General features: G+C 35.0%; 2 protein-coding genes and 1 long non-coding RNA gene across 4 annotated transcripts; all 3 read right to left on the minus strand.

The window, feature by feature from the left end:
* Positions 1–1,358: 1,358 nt before the first annotated feature.
* Positions 1,359–3,936, minus strand: LOC115696343 (uncharacterized). Its single transcript, XM_030623248.1, has 5 exons — positions 3,805–3,936; positions 3,738–3,755; positions 3,150–3,565; positions 2,135–3,068; positions 1,359–1,913 (listed from the first exon to the last, which is right to left on the minus strand). Exons 1-5 carry the CDS (start codon positions 3,934–3,936, stop codon positions 1,359–1,361), a joined length of 2,055 nt encoding a protein of 684 aa, XP_030479108.1.
* A 6,071-nt stretch (positions 3,937–10,007) lies between these two features.
* LOC133039607 (uncharacterized) lies at positions 10,008–14,366 on the minus strand. The gene is made up of 8 exons (XM_061118505.1): positions 14,217–14,366; positions 13,903–14,143; positions 11,652–12,067; positions 11,084–11,391; positions 10,815–11,002; positions 10,612–10,713; positions 10,358–10,532; positions 10,008–10,258 (listed from the first exon to the last, which is right to left on the minus strand). Exons 1-5 carry the CDS (start codon positions 14,364–14,366, stop codon positions 10,858–10,860), a joined length of 1,260 nt encoding a protein of 419 aa, XP_060974488.1. The 3' UTR covers positions 10,008–10,258; positions 10,358–10,532; positions 10,612–10,713; positions 10,815–10,857.
* A 2,810-nt stretch (positions 14,367–17,176) lies between these two features.
* On the minus strand, positions 17,177–23,557 carry LOC115696868 (uncharacterized). Of its 2 annotated transcripts, XR_009683452.1 has the most exons (12): positions 23,418–23,557; positions 23,103–23,330; positions 22,615–22,812; positions 22,188–22,528; positions 21,966–22,030; positions 21,780–21,878; positions 20,845–20,901; positions 20,314–20,481; positions 20,112–20,232; positions 18,152–20,024; positions 17,991–18,032; positions 17,177–17,573 (listed from the first exon to the last, which is right to left on the minus strand). It is a non-coding gene; the product is annotated as an uncharacterized LOC115696868 (long non-coding RNA). The 2 variants fall into 2 exon arrangements; XR_009683451.1 differs by having other exon boundaries at positions 17,177–18,032.
* Between the last annotated feature and the right edge of the window lie 107 nt (positions 23,558–23,664).

Below are 23,664 nucleotides of genomic sequence, written 5' to 3' on the forward strand. Positions count from 1 at the left end.
AACATGTTCAAAACTACAACCGATAAAAGAAGGAGAGATTCTTTTACAAAAAGAGACATAGTTCTCAAGCTCCCAACGGAAATCCTTCCCATTGAGGGCATTGATCACTACCCTCGAATCACTCTCAACAATAATAAAATTGAAAGCTAGAGTCCTAGCCGCCTCTAAGGCAAAACAGCAAGCCACCGCTTCCCCACAGAGAGCATCAGCAAACTCCAGCTTAGAAGTAGTAACCCAGATCACCTTGCCAACGTGATCCCTTGCAACCACGGCTGCACACATGCTATCCAACCCGACTCTGATGTCACAGTTCAGCTTCAACCAATCCTGAGGGGGAGGACGCCAAACATCCGACGAGCACAACTTGGGGCAAGGGAGTAAGTAAGCTTAGTGATCTGCAAAAGAAAATCGAATAGTGTCAATGCATTTAAAAATGTCAACAAGACTGTTGTCGTGTACCTTTTCATCCGAGTTTGCCAGATCTTGTCAATGATTATTGAAGCATAAAGGAAAGCCTCATCAGCATTAGTACCTTTGTTTTTTAGGTCCCATAAGAATTTGACCGAATGCCACATTCGAATACCAGTATCACATATAGGGAAGATGCCCCAAGGGGTTGACCGCCATAAGTGAGAGGCAAAGTCACAAGACAGGAAAAGATGCTCCATGGTTTCGACTGCCATTCCACACAATGGGCAGCTGTCATTCTCAATAGGAAATTTTCTTGCTATGACCGCACGAACAGGGAGAGACTTAGAGAGGATACACCACCAAAGAACCTTGAGCCTCTCAGGGATTTTACTATTCCAAAGCTTGTTCCAAAAGGATGGGGCGACCTCACAAGAAATCACTCGATCTGCAGCTTGGGCCCTATAAGCTGATTTGCTGGAAAAGTAACCATTAGATTCTAAGGTCCAGAACCAATTGTCTTCTCCTATGCCTGAAGGATTGCCTCCTTTCAAGATAGTCGATATAGTCTCATTATCAAACAAGCTGTTAAGTTTTTGGATATTCCATCCACCATTAGGCAGCAGGAGATCAGCGACTTTTATATCCTCATACAGCGAGGGTCCTCTTGGGCGGGGTAAGAAGCCTTTCTTATGGGCTATCCAAGGGTCATGCCAAACCTTAGTATCCTGACCATCCAATATTCGCTTACAGGCACCCTTGCGAATAATCGCTCTTGATTTAGTCACATTCTTCCAAAACCACGAGTCCGAGGCTTTCGGGTTGCAATCCAAAAAGGGTTTACCTTTAAGATATTTGGCTTCCAAAATCCGACAACATAAGGATTGGTTACCTGTCAGAAGGTTCCACCCCCATTTAGCCAGGAAAGCCTGGTTCATTTCTTTTTATTTTCAGAAGCCCAACCCCCCTAAAGACTTGGGGAGGAAGAATTTGTCCCATGCTTTTAGGTGAAGCCCATGATTAACCTTCTCAGAGCCCCACCAGAAGTCACGAACCAAACCGTCAATCTTAGTAGCAAGACGGTTGGAAAGCTTAGTAGTTTGCATAGCATACATAGGAAGAGAGAGACCTACCGACTTGATTAGCGTCGCCCTTCCCGCTTTTGAAAGAGTCTTAGCTTTCCAACCATGTAATTTCGAAGTCAAGTTATCCAGAATGAAGTTAAAATCTGCATCCTTTTGTCTCGATCTGAAAAGAGGGAGACCTAAATACTTGACATTTCCTTCCGGTGATCCTATACCCAGCAGAGCCTTGATCCCTTGTTTCATGCCGTTGGGAGTATTCTGACTAAAGAAAATGGAGGTCTTCATTTTATTCACCTTCTGACCAGACCAGGAGCAAAACTTCTCAAGACAATCCCAATATCCTTTGGCCTCCTCTAGATTGGCTTTGCCAACCAGAATGAGGTCATCGACGAAGAAGATATGGGATATAATAGGGCCCCCCTATTCAGCCTGATACCGCTAATAGATCTCTTAGCTTGGGCATCTTCCAGAAGCCTAGACAAGATTTCTGCCCCCCAAATGAAGAGGTAGCGAGAAAGGGGGTCCCCTTAACGAAGACCACGCGAGGGGATAATCTTTCCAAAGGGGCCTCCGTTAAGGCAAATGTTGAGAGAGGTGGTAGATATACACTGAGAAACCTAATTCCAAAATTCTGATGGCACCCCAAAGCAATCAATAATATGATCAATAAATCTCCAACTCATCCTATCATAAGCTTTCATGAGGTCAATCTTTATAGCAAACAGACCTTCTCTGCCTTTTTTCCTATTAAACGAGAGGATAATTTCCTGGGCAATCACATTATTATCCTGAATATTCCTCCCAGGCACAAAGGCAGCTTGAGTAGGGCAGATGAGTCTAGGTAACACTGGCTTGATTCTGTTAGCAATGATCTTGGATATTACCTTATATACCACATTGCATAGAGAGATTGGTCGAAAATGGCTCGGTCTCTTAGGGTTCTGAACCTTAGGATTAAGGACAATATTAGTAGCATTGACGCCTTTGTGCATACGCCCTGAGTGGAAGAAATCCAAGACAGCTTCGCAAAAGTCATTCTCAACAGATTCCCAATAGTGTTTAAAAAACAAAACCGACATTCCATCTGGTCTTGGCGCTTTGTTATTACTCATGAAAAACAGGGTGGCCTTAATTTTCTCACAGGAGGGTCGTCTAATGAGCTCGGCCTGGTCTTCCAAAGATAGTCTATCATGGATTAAGTCGATGCAATTCATCTCAATTCCAGTCTCCGACCCCGTGAAAATTCCTTGGAAGAATTCCATGAATTCATTGCCTATTTCCTGTCTTTTGGAGATCCACATATTATCTTTATTGAGAATGCACTCAACGGCATTTCTTCTCCCTCTGATAGAAGCAGTTAGAAAGAAGAACTTGGAGCACTTATCACCATCTTTCAGCCAAGAGACCCTGACCCTTTTTTTCCAATACAGATCTTTCCTCACACGGGCCTCGTTAAGAGAGCTACGCAAATTTCTTTCAGTCTCCCAATCTCTAGAGCCCACCGGAAGCATTTGAATAAGATCCAGTCTCCTCTCCAGATCACGAATTAGAGTGTCAATTTTTCCAAATTGGGATCTGTTCCAGTGTAAAAGAGCGACTCATGTAGCCCCAATTTCCTTGAAAATCCGGGCCGGAGCCCAGTGGTAACTAACAGACTTCCAAGCAGAATCCACCACTAATCTACTCCTTTCATCCCTAGTCCAGGCTTCCTGAAACTTAAAACTCCTTCGGATTTTATCCTCCAAACCCCCAAAAAGCAAACATAGAGGACGGTGATCCGAAGTTGAGGTCTGGGAAGAGTAGAGAGCTGCCTTTGGGAAAAGACTAATCCACACTCCATTAGCTAGCCCTTTGTCCAGGGCCGATTTGACATGGTTGGTTCCAGAGTGGTGATTATCCCAGGTCAGACAGTCTCCCTGGATGGCCATACTGATCAGACCCCTGGAATTCACCAAGTTGGAGATTACCGGAATGAACTGATCTCTACCTTTAGATCCAACTCGTTCAGATTCACTAAGGACAAAGTTCGTGTTACCCAAGATGAGCCACGGTCCACCAAATATATCCCCTATCTTCATACAGCTCTCCCAAAAAGATTTCTTAGCATGGAAGTAAGGGGGACCATAAACACATGACAAAAGCCACGGATGAGAGGGGGGATCCGAATAGACAATACCCGAGATATGTTTTGGGAGTAAGAAATACATTCAAACTCAAAACCTATTTTCCAAGCCAAAATAATACCTCACGCACTACCAACAGCTGGAACAACAATATGAAAGTAAAAATGGAGTGAGTGAAGGGTACGTACCAAAGATGAAGCATCAACTTTGAGTTCGGTCAGAAAGATGAAATTCGGGGAGCGCAACCGAATCAAGGACTTCAACTCACGAACTGTAGAGGTCTGCCCTAACCCTCTACAGTTCCAAGCAATGCCTCTCATGGCTCCTGTGGAGGAGTAGTAGCCTCCTCCACAGGGGTATGAGAATGGGCAGACCCAAACGATCCAGAATCATCGACCACAAATGTACCAACCATCTGCCTTGTTGAGATCACATTTTTTCCTTTGGAGAACCACTCATCCGATCCCAAGAAGTCACTATTGGATAAAGAGACATCCTCAGTGGGCTCTTCCTCCACATCTTTGGTAGCATTAACCTTGGCATCTGTGTCCCAAGGGAAGTCCCTGACAACCCCAGGATGATGGCGGGGAAGCTTCCAAGGCCGAGAACAAAGGGAGGCCGAGGCCCCGTCAAACTTTCTCTTCTTGAAGGGAGTGGTTCTTTCATTATTCTCCGAAGCAGTTGGGACCCCAATATCACCACCTATGGCTTTAATCTCATATATGTCCAAGCTTCCAAATTTCTTGAGCTCTTGTAAAAGAGTTTCTTGTGCTTGAAAGAACAACCTCTTCTTTGATGACCCAATTTGCCACAGTTATAACAAAAGATACTCAACTTCTCGTATTTGAATTGTAACCACCTTTGGCTTCCCGATTCCAGAGCAAAATAACAGCCAGAGAACAGGGGGTGATTAACATTCAAGCTAATCAATATTTTGAGAGACTTATTCCATAGAGCAGGTTTACCTTCATCCAAATCGATAGTTATAACTTTGCCAGCTTTGGTCCCCAAGGGTTTGCCATTAACAATTGAGAAGTAGTCTCTTGGGAGGTTATGAATGTGTATCCAGGTTCTCACACATTCAAAGATGGCAGAGAGGTCCTTCCTTGGCGCCCATGCTTGCAAAATGACGGTATAACCTCGGACACACCATGGACCGTTATCTAGGGCCTAAGTACGGTTTTCAGCACTTAAGAATCCCAACTCAAAATAGTTATGGTTGTTGGCACCTTCATTCAAAGCTACCACTGTCACATTAAACTTCCAGAATTTTTCCACAAAGTCAATAATAGTGGCCTCATTAACTACCATCGGGGCTACAACTTTCCCAAGAAGACAAAAAGTAGATAAGACAAAAAGTAGATAAAGCATGCTGAGAAGAGGCACAAGGAATGAGCTTGACAGAGGCTTCCTCACAAGAAAAACACTTTCCATTAGTGGAGGAGTTGGTGGCATTAACTAATGCCATTGAAACAGACAAAGAAAAGACAAGCTACCAAACAACACCAACCTCACCAAACCACTAACCAACACCCTACCCCACAAACTCAGGAAGACCCCACGACCGAGACAACAAAAAAAGACTAAGGACCAAAGGAAAACCAATGAAAGGAAACAAAGATACCTAAGACCCAAAAGAAAGGAACAGACACAAAATAGAGTTGGTAAGACCAAAGACACAGCCAAGGTCACAAATATAATATAGATTACATAATGTAATAACCAATATATTAATATTTTTTTCAAATCACAATATATTAACCTTTTATTGATATATAATTAATATATTGTTAAATAAGAAATAGTATAACAATCATTATCCATTTGGTATAAATCTTGTTCTTCGGACCGTACCTTTAATTATTTAATTTGTAAATCACGAAAAAGGGAAACACAATCGAAACCTTATCCAATAATATCTGTACGCACGAAGAAAACATATATAAATAATTCAGCCAAAAAAAAAAAGAATGAATTGTCTTTATTATCATTAGTGTTCCAAATGAAGCATTCATATTCATGTGAACGTACACTGCATGAAATTTGCGACATTTCAACGTGCATGGGACCTACCTCTCTCTCACCGTGACACATATACATATTCAAACTTCCATTTTTATTAGCCATATGATATTCTGCTAAAAATCCACTTTTTAAAACAAAGTATTGGTAAATTATATGATTTTTTTTTTTAACTTTTACACATATCAATATTGTTATATTATTTTTAATATAATAATATATAGATTAAAATGTGGTAATATATAATATTATGTGAATAATATATATTAAGTGTATGGTAAATAAATGTGTAACCTATAATTTAACCTACACTTTTGTAACCTACATAGTAACTTGGAGAGGAGTTACAATTTGTTGTCATTTGTAACTCTTGTGTTGATCACACATTATTAGTGTAATAAAAGGGTTGTTACATAATTTGGTTTAAGGATTTCAAAATTATGATGATATAGTTGTTACAAAATGTAATACTCATTTAAGGGAGAGAAATGAGGTGGTATTTTGAATCCTAAGAGTGATCATTTAAACACTATATAAAGGAGTCTAATGTGCTCATTGAGATGAAGTTTTCTATCAAGAAAGCACATTGTTAGAAAACCTAAAAGGCTTGATAATTCCCAAAGCTATTTCCTAGAGAGTTCCCTTAGTGCTTAGAGATAGGGGGAAATAAGCTTTTGGACAAAGGTGTAATACCTTGTTCAAGTCATGGTGATCCCTACTAATCTACACTCAAGGTTGTGAGTGATTGTATATATATTATTCTCTTGTTATATATATATACATATTTTATATTACATGTGTTCTTATCTTCTTCTATATTTCTTATATATAATATATATATAGTGTATATATGTTGTATATTATGTTGTTGTAACATTTGTTTAATCTCTTTGTTGGTCCTTGTATTGTATTACAATAGAGTTGTAATATCTTGATTTTCTTTCATTGTAATAAAATCTCTAACAATCAAAAGCTTATTTCTTTTCAATGGAAGAGGTGATAAATCAAGATTGTGAGAACACAAGGATAAGAGATTTTATGTTAAAACTATTCATGGGTGAGCATGGTGGTGTATATTATGTGATTTACTATATTTTATATGATAGTAATATATATGATATATATATGAGTTATATATATGTGATCATGGGTTTATATCATATTATATATATGATATTTGAAATTTATATCATGTTATTGTATGTATATATGTGAGATATATAATATATAACATGTATATATATATGAGTAATATATATTATATATATGTAGAGCATGTGATATAATATATATTAGTGAGATTAAATACGTAGAAATAAATATTTTCTATGTATTTATATGAGGCATGCATATATTATATATGTATATATGTGTATAATATATATCATGCATGTATATTAAAGTGTATATATGTTATATATGTGTGAGGTATGTAACATATATAGTTATGTAATTAATGTATATATTATGTGTATATGATATATATATGTATATTATAGTATATATGTTTATATATATGAGATATGTAACATATATATTTATGAATTTAATATAGATATTATGTGTATGTTACATATGAGATGTTGATTAGTAACATACATATTATATTAATATATGAGTTACATAGCATGATAATAATATTGATAGTAATAAAATAGTGTTTATTATTATTGTGAGAATTATTATCATTTATTTTGTGAATGAAGAATATTTTGAATTTTTATTCAATTTGGTGGTGAACATCTCACTTTATGAGATAATAAAAGATGGTTTTTGAGAAGTTACATGTTTTATTGGATTATAAGAGATGATCATCTCATATTATGAGATAAGAAAAGTGAACTATATGAGAGTTACACTTATGAGAATTGTCTTGTCATAGCAAGAACAAATGGATTAAAAGTGGATCCAAACTTGTGAAATGAGCCATAAATTGGAAGAGCAATTTTGGACTCACAAGTAAATGAATCAATGTGGATTAAAAAAAATAGTGAAACAATTTTGAATCTTAAATAATCAAAGTTGTAAACAAAATTGATGAGAATTTTGTTAACTTTGGTATAATTTTAGGCTAATCTTAATGAGGAGATAACTTTAAAATTATGGTAAAAATAATCACGTTATTTTATGAGTAGTAATGTGAGTTTGACATTTTAGTTTTGTTGAGAAAACTAAAAATGTCAAATGATATTTTTTAAGGTGACCTTAAAAAGTCATTTCAAGAGGAAATACACAAAAGTGATATTTTATATACACTTAATGGTAGAAATGTGGGGGTGAGCCACAAATTTAATCAAAATGTGTTGAGACATTGTTGATTAATTTATTTGATTTTGAATTCAAATTCTAAATCAAGTTGGCTATGTGCATAAGTAAAAATATTGATATATTTGGTGTCAAATTTTGGTAAAAATAATTTCAAGAAGGAAATTAAATTTAAGAAAAAATATAGAGACGAAGTGGTTTTCTATATTTTAAAATCAAGATATTGTGTTGATAATAAAATGTGAAAGTGTGGGGGTGTATACTCCAATATGAGAAAGTTTAGACATACTTGGTGTCTAAAAATAAAATATGAGAATTTAGACATATTTGGTGTCTAAAATAGTGTAATTTTTGATATGTTTGGTATCAAAATTATTGAGAATTTGAGTTGTGTGAAAATTAATCTTTTATGATTGAATTTTCAAAGCTTAAGTACTTAAGGAGAAAAGTGGTCACAAAGTGAACACTATATTTTGGCATGCATGATTCACATGGAATCAATAGTGAGAGGTTATAACAAATCGCTTAATCTCCGTACAAGATTAAAGCAAGAATTTTCGAGGGATGGGACCTAAACTCCCTTAGTGTTTTGCTCATTGATGGTAACCTATCTTAACACTAGTAAACATCTAGTCTTAAGTTCAATAGGTACTAACAAGTTAATAGAGTGAATATGGTACTCAATTGTCCCATCTATAGATGAGTACATGTTGTGAAAATTGAGGGTTAAAACCAAAAGGTTTTTTAATGGAGCTTAAGCTTAAGAAAACTCACTTAAGCTTAAGAAGTGTCTAAAGAGTGGTGAGACACTAAAACTCCACCTATATGGGCTAGAGGTGGTGCCGCCTCTTATGAGAATTTGGAGTATTCTCTAGAGAGTCCATGAATTGGAATTTTGCACATGGCCATTAACGGTGCAAGAGCGAGACATGCGGTCTCAAGTGAGCATTAGCGAAGGTGTGTGTGTTATCACCGGTTTGTACTAAAGGAATAATGGTTCAATGCTACGGCAACAAAAATTTCATCAAACTTTGTGGTAACTACACTAAGGTAAAATTCAAGTCGAAAGATATTTTACCTAATGCACCTAAGCAAGACTTCTTTAAAAGTGTGTATTTATTCAATCAAAGTGGGGGAATGTTATATTTTGATATAATATTTTGATTGATTAAATAAATGTTACAAGTGTGTTACAAGTGTGTCACACATTTTAATCTAGTGGGGGATTGTTATATTATTTTTAATATAATAATATGTAGATTAAAATGTGGTAATATATAATATTATGTGAATAATATATATTAAGTGTATGGTAAATAAATGTGTAACCTATAATTTAACCTACACTTTTGTACCCTACATAGTAACTTGGAGAGGAGTTACAATTTGTTGTCATTTGTAACTCTTGTGTTGATCACACATTATTAGTATAATAAAAGGGTTGTTACACAATTTAGTTTAAGGATTTCAAAATTATGATGATATAGTTGTTACAAAATGTAATACTCATTTATGGGAGAGAAATGAGGTGGTATTTTGAATCCTAAGAGTGATCATCTAAACACTATATAAAGGAGTCTAATGTGTTCATTGAGATGAAGTTTTCTATCAAGAAAACACATTGCTAGAAAACCCTAAAAGGCTTGATAATTCCCAAAGCTATTTCCTAGAGAGTTTCCTTAGTGCTTAGCACTACTACAAAAACACCCTTTAGAGGCGGTTTTTAAGCCCTTTAGGCGTCGGTTTTCGCGAAATTCGCAACCGACGCCTATCAGGGCGACGCTAAAGGGTTTATTTGAACCGACGCCATATATACCCCTATGGCGTCGGTTCTTAGCTAAGAACCGACGCCATAGGGGTACATATGGCGTCGGTTCCTAGCCAATAACCGACGCCATATGTGGCGTAGGAACCGACGCCAAAACTCCTCAGATTTCAGTTTTTTTTCATTTTTTTTAATTTAATTATATTATTTTAATTTTATATTTATTAATTTATATACATATTTATTTAATTTAAATTACATATTTATTTAAATTTTAAATTACATATTTATTTAATTTAATTATATATTAATTACATTTTAAATTAAATAGTAATTAAATTTGGGTAAAAACATAATTTGATTTCATAAAAATAATTAAATATTACACAAACATGTAAAATTAGTTAAAAATATTAATAAGTTAATAAATCTAATTACAAGTTAATCTATAAAAATTACATAATGAAGAAAAATTCTTCGACCTTTGAACCTCAATCGTCACCGTGAATCACCGCCATCAATTGTTCGATCCACTTTCGCTGTAGTGGTAAAATTTCTGTTTTTGGATCGTATTGCTTCTTACCCCCAAACTGTTAAAAAAATTAAAAATTTATATTAGTTTATGTATATGTATATTATATATTTGTTATTATAAAATTTATATACGATGATCAATAATTAAAACTTACAGCTTTTTGATCTTCTATGTAACGGTTGGGGTTGGCACGTGCGACGATGTCAGTCATATATTTCAAAACATAAAAACCGCATTCTTGGCTTTTAGGTTGTCTTGGACAGTTTGCTTGTGCAATTCCTTGCCACGGGCCAAGATACTGATTTGCGTCCCCTATATACATGAATGCCCTGTTTGGAAAAATTATATTAGCATTTCAATTCGTTAGTTAATTTAAATTCGTTACATAAGAAGTCATTAAATAATTACCTTCCGATCATTTGTTCTATTTCTTCGGGAATTGGGCGGCCTTTTAGAGGGTTTAAATGGATAATTTTCTTTGGCGCAACCACCACTAGCGTCCAATGCATCCTAGAAAATTATATTGGAATATAAGTAAGATAGTATAAAAATAATTTGAAGACATAATATAGAAATGAACAATTAGCACTAAAGAATTTAATAAAGTTTACCCGATATTCCAAGGAATAAAGAACATTTGGTGGTTGCTGTTCATTAATGATAACCAATTAGCCAATCGTCTTGCCGCATCGTCAAAAGATCGACTCGTTCTTCATCGCTGATCCCATGCACTGTGAGAAGCTCTGGGTCGTAAAACTTGAAAATTTTTCTCAGACCGTTGATGCTCTCCCATATGTGCCTGCCAAAAAAAATTGTTAGTGCCTTATAATAATTTAACTATAATTTGATATAAGGTTAATTAGATTAAAGAAGAGTATACATCATTCCAAACAGCATTCCCTGGTTGCCGATGTAGTTACACGTAGCAACCTGCTGCAAATCCTCTCTAGATAAAATGATCTGGGTACGCGGTGCAATGAATCCTCGAGGGACAGAAATTGTGATTATATCACGTTTATCTTTGAGCCTTAGGAATTCATGAATCATCCATTTCAGCGAATTAGGGATCAACGCCATCTTCTCTTCCGTGAACAACTCATCTTCCCGTGCACCACGGCTTTGTGGAGAAAGCATCGGAGCTTTCCCCTTTGACGCATCACGTCTTGAGGGCGGTTGAGCGAGTGGACCCTAAACAAAACAACATAATATATATATATCAAATTTTATCTAATTTCTACCGAAATTTCGGCAAGATAACGGTTGTAATTGAATGATCCCAAAAATTTTGAACATGGCCGTATAACGACAAATAACACATATATAACGTAGTTTGTTCATCCATCCCACCGCAAAGACATATATTCGCAGAACCTACTTCACTACGGATGAATATTGAAGATATTCAAACTCCACTAATCATTAATAATTAATTTCAGTTGAGAAGTTACCTCGGTTGTTAAAATTAAGTGTTTAGGCCAAGGAAGGAACATCTGGTACACGTCCCTAACATATCTGAACTCTTCAAGTGGGACTGGGATTTCAGCGTCCTCTTGCAGGATTTCCGAAACCATGATCCGAGCATGTGAATCATCGTAATCCTTGCAGTGTACTTTGATCTCACCCACATGCTCGTACAAATACCCTCGGGCCACAATATTGTCGATGTTGTCAGAGCAGAGATGTACTTGCTGATTAAGGGCCGCATGGTCATCAAAATTGTATAGGATACCTTGGTCGTTGAGGGAAATGAACTCCTCAGCATAAATTTGTGGTTGTACCTCATCCTGAGGAGCGTATGGTTGTGGAACATACGCCTCACCAGCCACCTCTCCTTCTTCCTCTTGTTCGGCGGCGTTCTCCGTCGCTTAAGGGATTGGACTTCGGCTTTTAATTGTTCAATCTCCTTCGCTTGCCGAGCCACAACATCAGACACTTCCCTTTTCTTCCTGCCGAACAGTTGAGATGCCCTGGTCAGGAACCTACAAATCATAAAATGCAAATTAGCAACGATTTCATTTGTGTAACTAAATAAATAACATTTGAAGTAATAGCATACCCGGCGGCCACGACACGTCCGGGATGCTGCGGTGTCCCTAGCGCTGCGTGAGGATATCGTTTTGGCCCCGGACACAGAATTTGTCCCCGACTAAGCTTCTCCTCTAATCGAGCCTAATGCACGCATATATTCAAGCAATTAGTATATGAATTATATACACTAACTCTAATTGAATTATATATTCAAGCAATTAGTATATGAATTAATATATACTTACTATCTTCTCGGCAATTTCCTTGTCGTAGTCAGTGACAAGTTTTCTACTCTTGGTGCGAGATTTAATCCAAACACGGTGGCGGGAGGATCCGCAACTTCGAGGTCCTTTTTCTACATAACGTTATAACAATGAAATGAGTACCAATTAAATTGTATAGCACATTATAGCACATTAAATTTTTAGTATTACTTACCACAGCTTCCCGTACGTTCACCATCCCACTCCGACCACTTCAATGTCTGGATTGAATTTTTGAGGAACGTTCACGTTGCACCTTACTCAATTCCTACAATGCCAAAAAAATACATTAGATACATGTACTTGTATTTAAGAGTTTATCTTAGTGTTAATATAATTAGCGTACCGTAAATTCGGGAGTTAGTCTACTTTCAACAAATTTGCACCAATCGGCGGCGTCGATCTCGGGTGCTTTTCGGGGACTTGTGCCGGTCGTCCCGAGATCATTCTCTTTCAACGCGGGCATTATGATGTCTTTTGTCATCCTATTCTTGAAGTCTTTCATTAACTTCCCGGCTAGGATGAGACAATCATGTTTGAAGGTGTCCGGCGCAATGAACCCCGTCTATTTTGAAGGAAAACAAACACGGTTAGAGTCAACATTTGGAGTAATAGAAAAACAAATCAAAATTCTAACAAATAATAGCTTACACGAATGTCTTTCCAAACTTTATTTTTCGCAGTACGGTTGACTTCTTTCCAATTTTTATAAGCCAACCCTATTGTCTGCCGACATCCGACTCCCGAGTGGATACGAGCTTCGCGTAGCTTTTTCCACGGTATTGACCTTTATCATTAACTTCGAGGGCCACTCTTTTGCCCCGATCCATTAGTTTGGATATTTCATTCATTTGCGTCGGCCCTCGTGTAGGTATTGTGGTTGGACACTCATTTTACGCTCCCGAATCGGATCCACGATTCCGAGTTCGCCATGTCTACACCATTAACAAACAAACTTCAAAGTTAGCTACATATATAACAAGTAGTGTATATGAAATATTAAAAGCATAAACAAATTGTTAAGTATTCAGGACCATTCACAACCACAATATAAAGTAAGCTATATATCAAGTTACCAATTAGACACGTTTTCTTTTCTTTTTTTGTTTATGTTTGCCTGAATCACAATTGACCCATATTCCCTCATTGATATCGTTTCTAATGTATTCAGCGTCGTCTTCCTCAATGTTACGATCAATTCCCATGAGTTGCTCATGAATTGGTTGTCCAACAATGAAGTCATCGTAACATAAGTCAGCATTCTCCTCATCCTCTTCAGTCTCTAAGAACCTCCTCTCTGGTGTCGATAAAACAATAGACCATTTATCATTAGCCGGATCAGAAATGTAAAAAACTTGAGCTGCTTGGCTAGCCATGATGAATGGATCATTCTTGCTTCCTCTCTTACTTAAATCAACCAAAGTAAAACCAAGCTCGTCGGTTTTTACTCCAACGTTGTTGTCAACCCAAGAACACTTAAAAAGTGGAATTCGGAACGCAAAATAATTGAGCTCCCATATTTCTTCAATGACCCCGTAATACGTCATAGTACCTAAAACAGGGTTTCTATCTTTTGCACTTGCAAAGTGCATAGTTTCTGCGACGATACGTATACCACTATTTTGAACCTCTCGAGCATCATCTCTTGACTTTGTATGAAAACGTTTACCCCTTAAGTAATGTTAATCAAACAAAAGGTACTTACGTTATATATGGTTGAACCTCTGCGTTATTGTTCATCACGACTAATTGAGCTTGATCTAGTTCAAGCTTGGACACTGTCACCATTGTCCCTTTGCCCCTTAATCCTCTATCAACATCATCTGGGTCAGTTCTTGGTTTGCTAATTCCTATTGCCTCAACTCCAGCCATGTACTCTGAACAAAATTCCACGGCCTCTTCGGATATGTAGCACTCAACCATACATGCTTCGGTAGATAGTGGTTACGCACATAACTTTTAAGTACCTTCATATTTCTTTCAAATGGATACATCCATCTCGCCCACACCGGCCCACACAGCCTTGCTTCTCTCACTAGATGAACCATTAAATGGATCATGATGTCGAAAAAAGATGGCGGAAAAAACTTTTCCAGGTTGCACAATGTTTTGACTACATGTTCATGTAATGCATCTAACTTATCCAATTCTAATTCCTTCCCGCACAGCCTATTAAAGAAAATGCAAACATGTGTCAAACACTCTCGAACATTTTTTGGCAAGACTGATCTAATGGCAATTGGAAGTAGATGTTGCATTAACGCATGACAATCATGTGATTTCAGACCCATTAGTTTCAATTCAGTCTCATTCACCAAGTTTTTGATGTTAGACGAGTAACCATCGGGTACTTTCATATTTGCAAGTGATTTGCAAACTGTTTGTTTCTCTTTTTTGGATAAAGTGAAACAAGCAGGAGGCAAATATAAACGTTCACCTTTCTTCTCAGGTGCCAGAGATTGTCGTATACCCATTTCAACGAGATCTAAACGACTATTTAGGCCGTCCTTAGTTTTTGCGAGAATATCAAGTAAGGTACCAATAATACTCTCACACACATTTTTTTCAATATGCATGACATCCAAACAATGTCGAACTAGTAGACTTTTCCAATATGGAAGACGAAAGAAGATTGACTTTCTTTGAAAACAACCATTAGTTTTTTTATTTTTTTGCGTCTTTCCATACTTAAAATCTACAAGTTGAACTTGTTGGAGAATTTGTTCCCCGAGACGGTGGCAAAGGAGCCATATCACCCTCTTCAGTACCATCGAATGCTTTCTTCTTCCGTCTATCAGGATGATTTGCAGGCAAGTACCGTCTGTGACCCATATAACACATCTTGTGTCCATTTGCCAAGCGACGAGCCGATGTGTTAGTGCAACAAATCGGACAACCTTCGTAACCTTTTGTGCTTAAGCCTGATAAATTACTATAAGCAGGGAAATCACCGACGGTCCACAACAACACGGCTTTCGGATTAAAAAATTCTTTTTTAAAACCATCATAGACCTGAACCCCGTTCTCATACAATTCTATTAACTCGTCAATCAATGGTTCCAAATATACATCGATATTATGTCCAGGTTGTTGCGGGCACGATATCATTAAAGAAAGCATGTTAAATTTCCTCTTCATCACTAACCGGGGAGGAAGATTGTACATAACTAGGAAGACGGGCCATGAACTATGACGACTACTTAGAGATCTATGTGGATTTACTCCATCCGCGTACGTACCGAGACGAATGTGTCTTGGTTCGCATTTGAATTCGGGGTTTATGTAGTTCACTTTTTTCCAAGCTTGGGAATGCGGGATGTCTAAGTTTTCCATCTTTCACTCTCTTGGTCTCATGCCAAATCAAATTTTCGAATGTTACGCACTACGATATAATCGTTTCAGTCGCGGAATCAAAGGCATGTACCACATCACTTTTTGGGGGATAAGTTTCCTATTCTCCTTACTCTTGTTTACTTTATGGCGGGATAAACCGCAAGTCGGGCAATAATTCATGTCTGCATATTCCTTACGATATAAAATGCAATCGTTCGGACATGCATGAATTTTTTCATACTTCAATCCTATAGAATTTAACGTTTTTTTCACTTCATAAGTAGATTCGGAAAGCATTGGCAAATGGTAAGATATCTTTAAAAGCACTAAAAATTGAGTAAAACATTTATCGCTCACTCCATTTTCTCGCTTTTATGTTGTAAAACTTTACCATTGTTGGTAATCTTAGTTTTTTACAACCATCGAACGAGAGGTTTATCGGCATCACTAAGAAAATTATCGAATTTCTCGGGATCATTAAGAAATTCCTCCCGTGCTTCGTTAAGCAAGTCCAATGGATAATCATCCAAATCATTACCCTCGATATCATCTACCCCCCGCTTTCCTAATGGATATGGATCATTAGGTAAATGTTCGCCATGGTAATACCAATTAGTATAACTTCTATTGAAACCTCGTAAATACACATGGTCCTTAATCATTGTAATATTCCCTTTAGATACATTACAACAATCTACACACGGACAATGAATACGATCGTGATTTGTAGAATTCTTTAAGGCAAACTCTAAAAATGCATCGAACCCTACTTGAAATCGCAAGGTGTCTCTCTCCTCACGCATCCATGATTTATCCATAACAAAAATCCTATCCAAAAAAATTCAGTATTTAGTAACTACTTATAGCTAGTTACTAATTACACAATGTAACTAACTAAGTTTCTCACAATTTATTCATATTAATTTATAAATTACTTAAATTCTCGTTTTAGATTAGTTCATATTATTAGGTTGTTTTGTTGATTAGAATGTTATTAAAATGTTAAATATTTTTAATAAATAAAATTGAGGGGAAAAATTTTTGGTAAAGCAATAAAGGTATTAACTAATATTTTCCCCTTTTAATTAACTTTTGCTCTTTATTTTCTTTGAAAAATAAAAATCCACATTGAACCTCTCAAATGAAAGAAAAAAAAAAAACAAAAGAAGGATTTTATATGTTTATTTTGTTAATTTATTTAGTAACTAATTATATCTAGTTACTAATTACACAATGTAACTAACTAAGTCTCTCACACAATTTATTCATATTAATCTAAAAATTACTCAAATTTTCGTTTTACATTAGTTCATGTTATTAGGTTGTTTAGTTGATTATAATGTTGGTAAAATTAAAAAGTTTTCATAAATGTGAATATTATTATTTTTTATGTGACCTAACTTCTTATTACTATGTTATAATTAACTATATTATGAATGGTTTTAGTAAGATTTATCCTAATTCTACCGAAATTTCGGCGGCATAACTACTGTAATTGGACGTTCCCAAAAATTTTACAAGTGCCTAAAATAACAAACAAAACAGATAAACAATACAAAATTAATCCACCCATCCGACCGATGTACATGTATTCGCAGAACCTACTTCACTACGGATGAATATTTAAGATATTCAAACTCAACTAACATGCATTGATAATTAATTATATATTAAGAAAAAGTTAGTAAAAGTATATACCTATAATTGCAAGCCCAAATACGCTACACACAAAATTATGCCGAACCCCTATAATATAAAGAAATACAACGAAATTACAAAATTAATTATTTCATAACTTATAACTAGTTATAAAAAATTGTAACAAGTTACTTAGTTACTAAATTATACATACATATATATAATCAATTATATCTCACACTATTATCTCAAAAAAATAAAATTATATCACACACTAATTCCATTTTAAAATTTTTATTTCTAAACTAATTTTTTTTTTTGAAACTAATAAAATCCCTCCAATGTCATTTTATTCACAATAAATATACATTGCAAAAAATATATAAAATACAATTACAAAATTTATTTTCATAAAAAATATACACACACTATATACACACACAATATATACACACATTATATACAAATATTCAATAAAATATACAAATACATATATATACTATACATTGTGGTATAAATTATTACCTAATAACCGCAATCCGACGACCACCGTAAAAAATCCCGACACTATACACATAAAACACAATAATATTACTAATAAAATAAAAAAACTCAAATAATAATTTACAAAAACATAAAATAAAACAATATACATAATACAATAAGAATAGAAGCAATATTTATACCTTAAACGAGGTTGAGATTGAACAATTTCTCAACAAAAATGGGTGGCCGGATTTCACACCCAAAGTTTACTATTTGGGTTCGGATGACACTTTTAGAGGCTAAAAAATCAGAACTTTTTAGGTGTATGTTATTAAGTATCGAAAATGGAGGATTTTAAAAAAAAAAATGGGCTGAAATGGTTGAGAAATGAGGGAGATAGGGTGGGGAGAAGGTGGTGGAGGCGAGGGTTTTGGCTGAGAGAAATGGGTCTCTGGTTTTTTTGGGTTGCTGAGTGAAGTGGGGAGGAAGAAGGAAGGTCGAGCAAAAGGGTTATAGTCTGATCGACCCTATGGCGTCGGTTCCTTCATAGGAACCGACGGCATAGGGTACACGTGTCGAGGTTTACGTGTACCACATGCGTCGGTTCTATGAAGGAACCGACGGCATAGGGTAATTCAGAAAAAAAAAAAAATAATAATTTCCAACCGCCTCTAAATGGTATAATGCAATTTTATACCTACGGTTTTTATCAAAAAAACCGCCTCTAAATGTCAATTTCGAACATAGCGGGTATTTTCACACCCTTTAGCTTCCCTTTTTATAAATAGGGTTGAAAAAACTGCCTCTAAAGGCTAACATTGTAGTAGTGTAGAGATAGGGGGAAATAAGCTTTTGGACAAAGGTGTAATACCTTGTTCAAGTCATGGTGATCCCTACTAATCTATACTCAAGGTTGTGAGTGATTGTATATATATTATTCTCTTATTATATATATACATATTTTATATTACATGTGTTCTTATCTTCTTCTATATTTCTTATATATAATATATATAGTGTATATATGTTGTATATTATGTTGTTGTAACATTTGTTTAATCTCTTTGTTAGTCCTTGTATTGTATTACAATAGAGTTGTAATATCTTGATTTTCTTTCATTGTAATAAAATCTCTAACAAATATGTCAATATTCTGTTTTAAAATAATATGTTACTATGTAAAAATAATATTTTAAGGATCAGTAAGCTAATAATTATTATAAAGTATCATTAACTATTTAAGAAGTGTTAACTCAAAATAATATTATAACACTAATGATACTTAATTGTACGTAATGCTCATTTAATTTGGATAGTTTTCTTAGAATCATGATGTGGTTTTTTCTTCCCCATCTCTCTCTCGTATTGTTCTATTTCTTTTCTAGCGTTATTGTTGCAGGTTTTGTGTTTTGAAATTATTATAAGCAACCAATTAAGAAAATAAAACATTAATTTCTAATAATAAAATAAAAACAGAAGCAACAGCTGATTATGAAGTAGAGAACGTGAAGGAAGAAAGACCACATATTATATCCTCTTTATATATAAACTAGGTAGGAGTTACGTGCCGAGACACATAAATATTAGTTTTAGGTAAAGTTTAAGTTTTTTTATTTTGTCTTATTTAGATTGTACGTGAAGGTATGATCATACGAATGATTTGTTTTATTAAAGTAATATTTGTGCTATTATAATTGGTTATTCAAATAAATTTGGGTATATATAAGTCATAACTAAATAATACTTATTATTTACTTATAAAAAATTTGGAAGAACAAGTCATAAGTTTTGCAGATTTTAAAGCAAACATTATGAAACAAAAATTAAAGTGAATGTGCGATCTTAAAATAGAAGAAAAAAGTATTAAAAAAAGTCTTAATATATGGAATATTATTAGAAAAACTAAAAAGAGTATAGTGAAACTTCTGCCTAATCTTCCATTGGTTCAGCTGCTTGAATGGTGAATTGATTGTACTTTGAACTCATTGTTCGTTTTGGATCTACATACAACTGAATTCTCTATTTTTTGGCTGATAATTGCTCCGTAGTTTTTTGGACAAACAACTTATGTTTCTGTAAGAATAATTAGTAATAAGTTTTAATATATTTCTATTTATGAAAATGTATAAATTTTACATATATATATTTTTTTATATTTACCTCGTCCTAATATGATTTTAATTGAATTGCAGTACATGAGAATATGTTTTCTGCAACATCACCGAACATCACAGCATCTAGCAACTCGGTACCATCGTCGAGTTGTACATATGTCCTTGCACTAATAATTTATACAGAATATGTAACGGTTAGTATGAATATCGAATAAGTTCAAATATTAATTTAGTTAAGATGTGCTTACCGTGGTGTAAGAAGACATCTTTTTCCGCATTTTGGATTTTCACAATTTGTTTCTTCATTGTCGTTGTAGAACATAAGTTCCTTATTACAAAAATCGCACGACATGTAAAAAAAAATCTTGGTTGATAATTTTTAATATGATTTCAGCTTCAATCCAATAGTATGCTTTCTGCAAAAAAATACATAATACTAAATGAAAAGATAAAACATACTTACTACTAGATGTTCTGCTGCCAGATCTAGGTATTTAATATCAAATAGAATATAGATTATCTGAGAGAAAGATAACAGAGAAAAATATCACCAATCAGACTAATTGGAAAGAGAAAAAAATCATGAATTAGTTTGCATGCTGGTTAAACAAGAACAGTGAGAATGAATGTCACATGACCAACTAAAGATTTACAACATGTGCTTGTTTTGCTCGTATCATCAGCATCTCTTTTGCTCGTAAATATTTCTAGTCAAATCATACCGCATAAAAGTTATTTAATAAGTAAAATACTGCTACACTCCAGCTATAGTAACTTACCTCATCTAAAAGCCCATCATATGTTAATTGAGAGGACATAGGAGTTACCATGTCCACCTGCAACCATGGAATAGCCAATTGAAGCAACATTACCAATCATTGTCACACATTGATATAATTAGCAACCATTGCAGTAGCATCTCTCTAAACTAAAACTTCTTTAGTGATGAATAGGGTACAATAATCAAGAATAATTTATTTCATGCAACATTCTGTTCTCAGTCCTTACCAAAGCTGAAACAAAATCAAATCTAGTACTTAGACAAACAAAGGAAAGTAACGGATAGCCACAATTCGCAAACTTTAGGAAGGAAACCTAAACTTATTGACCACCACAAGAATGGATTTTAAGAGGCATAAGAACCATTTAGACAGCAATTGCAAATAAATAGTATAAAACGGTTAAACCTCTAAGAAAAAGCAGAAGAGGGATAACCATTGTGCCACTCAAGTCTAAAGCCTTTGTTTTGATCAAATTAAAAGTTGGACTCTGAAGTGTATTTTTCTGCCCAAATTCACAATCTAGCCAATATAGGCTCGTTTAAATTCCTCATTAGATTCCTCAAAACACATAAATTCCCACATAAAAGATAATACACCAGCACTCTAAGAGCACCAATTAAGACAGCTTTATCAGAATCTTCTTCAATCTACAGTGTCCCTTTGCAACATTAGCCCGGGAAAAAAATGAATTCAAAAAGATTTTCTTTTCTCGTGTTTGAATTCAAAATTCAGAAAAATTTAAATTTAAATGTAGTATAAAATTTAGAAAATTTATAAGTGTATAAAACAAGTTCCACCATTTTCTCTCTAATTTTTTTCCCACATAAATTGTTTCTGTGGTAAACTGCAAGATCCAAACATAGCCTAAATTTATTTTCCACACGACAAAAATTAGAAGAAAAGTGGATTTTTAGGCAATGCAAGAAAGAAACCTTGAAGGGTAGGTGACTTCGACAGTTGTGACCTCCTTAGGTATAGACTTCAACAACATCTCAGATGGCTTTACCCCAGCTAAGAGACGCAACCCCAATCTAAGTCAATGCAAGTTAAAAGGGTCAACACAATATCATTGCTAGATCCATAATAGTACATACATTTAAATAACTAAAGATGTTTACCCATGTATCTTGTTCTTTAAAGTCCCTTGAGTCGCATTCTCCAGAATCATCCAAGCTTTATTCATCTAAACCAACCAAGATTTAATGGACAAGGAAAAACAACAATGTGGTTGTTATGAGTATAAACTATAAAAGGCCAACAACTAAAATAAGCTCTGGTTTAGAACATGAAAGCCATTATAGATTTGTTTTAAGTAAATAAATTCGATAGCTCGAGTATACCTGAAACCAGCAAAGTCCATGCTTGTGTACGTTTGAAAGAATTCATTGACATTATCAACCATCATGGGAACATAAATTCCATTGTATCCAATATGTCTCAGAGCAAGGTTGTGTAGAATAGGACTTTTACTATGACCAACAGGATTTGAAAAAAGGCCAAAGATTTTTGTGTACTCATTTACATGTTCAAGCTCATAAATTTGTTTAAGGCTAACCAAAGTTGGTAAGCCAGGAATAGGGTCGCTTTTTAGATAACCATACACTAAAAATCCACCAAACTTAGGTGCCAAAAGTTGGCTTATAAGACCTCTGCTGCCCACTGCAGTAGCAATTAATGGCACCTAATTTTCATCATTGAAAAATGAATAAATTGGTGTTAATGAAAAATAAGAAAATTTAAACAAAGTTTCTCTATTTTCTAATTTACCTGAAAATGAGTAAGCCAATGGAAAATTGGAGCTACATCTATGATGTTATGCACTTCAACTATTAGTTTGATAACATCAGCCCCAGTGGATTGCATACAAGCAATAAGGTTCTAAGTTTTTCTGATGAAGGTTTGCTACAATTTACATAGCTTGATACAATTATTTGGCTGTTTAAATGTTTGTGTTCGGCAAGCCACCTAAAATTTATGAGTTTCACTTTAATTAGATAAAGATCTTTATGCATATATATGTATGTTAACAAAAATTAAAAAAGGGAAACATGCAATGGACATTATTCTCAAACAGTTAAAAAGCACAAGATTTAATTTCTTTTCCCTAGAAATAATACCTAAGCAAAAATTTCAGAAACAAAATTTAGTGTTTTGATTTCTAAAATTTCAGAAATAACTTACATGCTCCAGTAACTGAAGAATCAATTCAATAATTGGGGTAAAGAATGAAAAATCGAGAAGAAGAAAAATCAAACCTTTGCCCACTGAGATTGAGATTTATTTATAGTGGTTCAAAAATGTTGAGAGTTTCAACCTTTGCCCACCTGAAATTGCAACAATCGAGGCTGCTAAAATCCCAATTCCCACATCGAAAACCCATTTCTTCGTCCCAATCGCGAAACTGGAAACCCAAGAAAGCTTCGTAGCGGCATTTATGTTAGCTTTCGATGAAAAAAGCTTGCTTTACCTTAAGCAAAGTCTCACTGCAATCATCGAAAAGGTAATTCACCTTTAAAATAGGGTAATATATACATTCTTTCATATGTATATTGATATTATATATATAATACCTGGAATCGATCGCAGCAACGAAGAGGGTTCAGCCCGTTCATAGACCTTTGCCCGTTTAGTCGCACCCATTCTCGTAGCTGGAGTCGATCGCACCTTTGGGTTTCTGATTTCATAGACCTTTGCTCGTTCAGTCGCACATATTGTTGCAGCAGCTGGAATCGCACCTTTTGATAGGGCTTTTGGGATTGGAATCGATAACAAATTTAGAGAAGAATGATAGAGAAAAATGGTTAACGATGATTCGAT

The sequence above is a fragment of the Cannabis sativa genome, chromosome 7 (genome assembly GCF_029168945.1).
Source record: "Cannabis sativa cultivar Pink pepper isolate KNU-18-1 chromosome 7, ASM2916894v1, whole genome shotgun sequence".
NCBI classification, from domain to species: domain Eukaryota; kingdom Viridiplantae; phylum Streptophyta; class Magnoliopsida; order Rosales; family Cannabaceae; genus Cannabis; species Cannabis sativa.

What these genes read in the sequence shown, in the direction of transcription:
- LOC115696343 (XM_030623248.1), bottom strand. Translation starts at nt 3,936, where the DNA reads ATGAGAGGCATTGCTTGGAACTGTAGAGGGTTAGGGCAGACCTCTACA. An exon ending in GTGGTGGATTCTGCTTGGAA is followed by an intron (nt 3,069 to 3,149) that starts GTCTGTTAGTTA and finishes ACACTGGAACAG; the next exon opens with ATCCCAATTTGGAAAAATTG. An exon ending in ATATTATTGATTGCTTTGGG is followed by an intron (nt 1,914 to 2,134) that starts GTGCCATCAGAA and finishes CAGGCTGAATAG; the next exon opens with GGGGGCCCTATTATATCCCA.
- LOC133039607 (XM_061118505.1), bottom strand. Translation starts at nt 14,366, where the DNA reads ATGGCTGGAGTTGAGGCAATAGGAATTAGCAAACCAAGAACTGACCCA. An exon ending in TGATGAACAATAACGCAGAG is followed by an intron (nt 14,144 to 14,216) that starts GTTCAACCATAT and finishes TTTCATACAAAG; the next exon opens with TCAAGAGATGATGCTCGAGA. An exon ending in GGAATGCTGTTTGGAATGAT is followed by an intron (nt 11,003 to 11,083) that starts GTATACTCTTCT and finishes TTTTTTTGGCAG; the next exon opens with GCACATATGGGAGAGCATCA.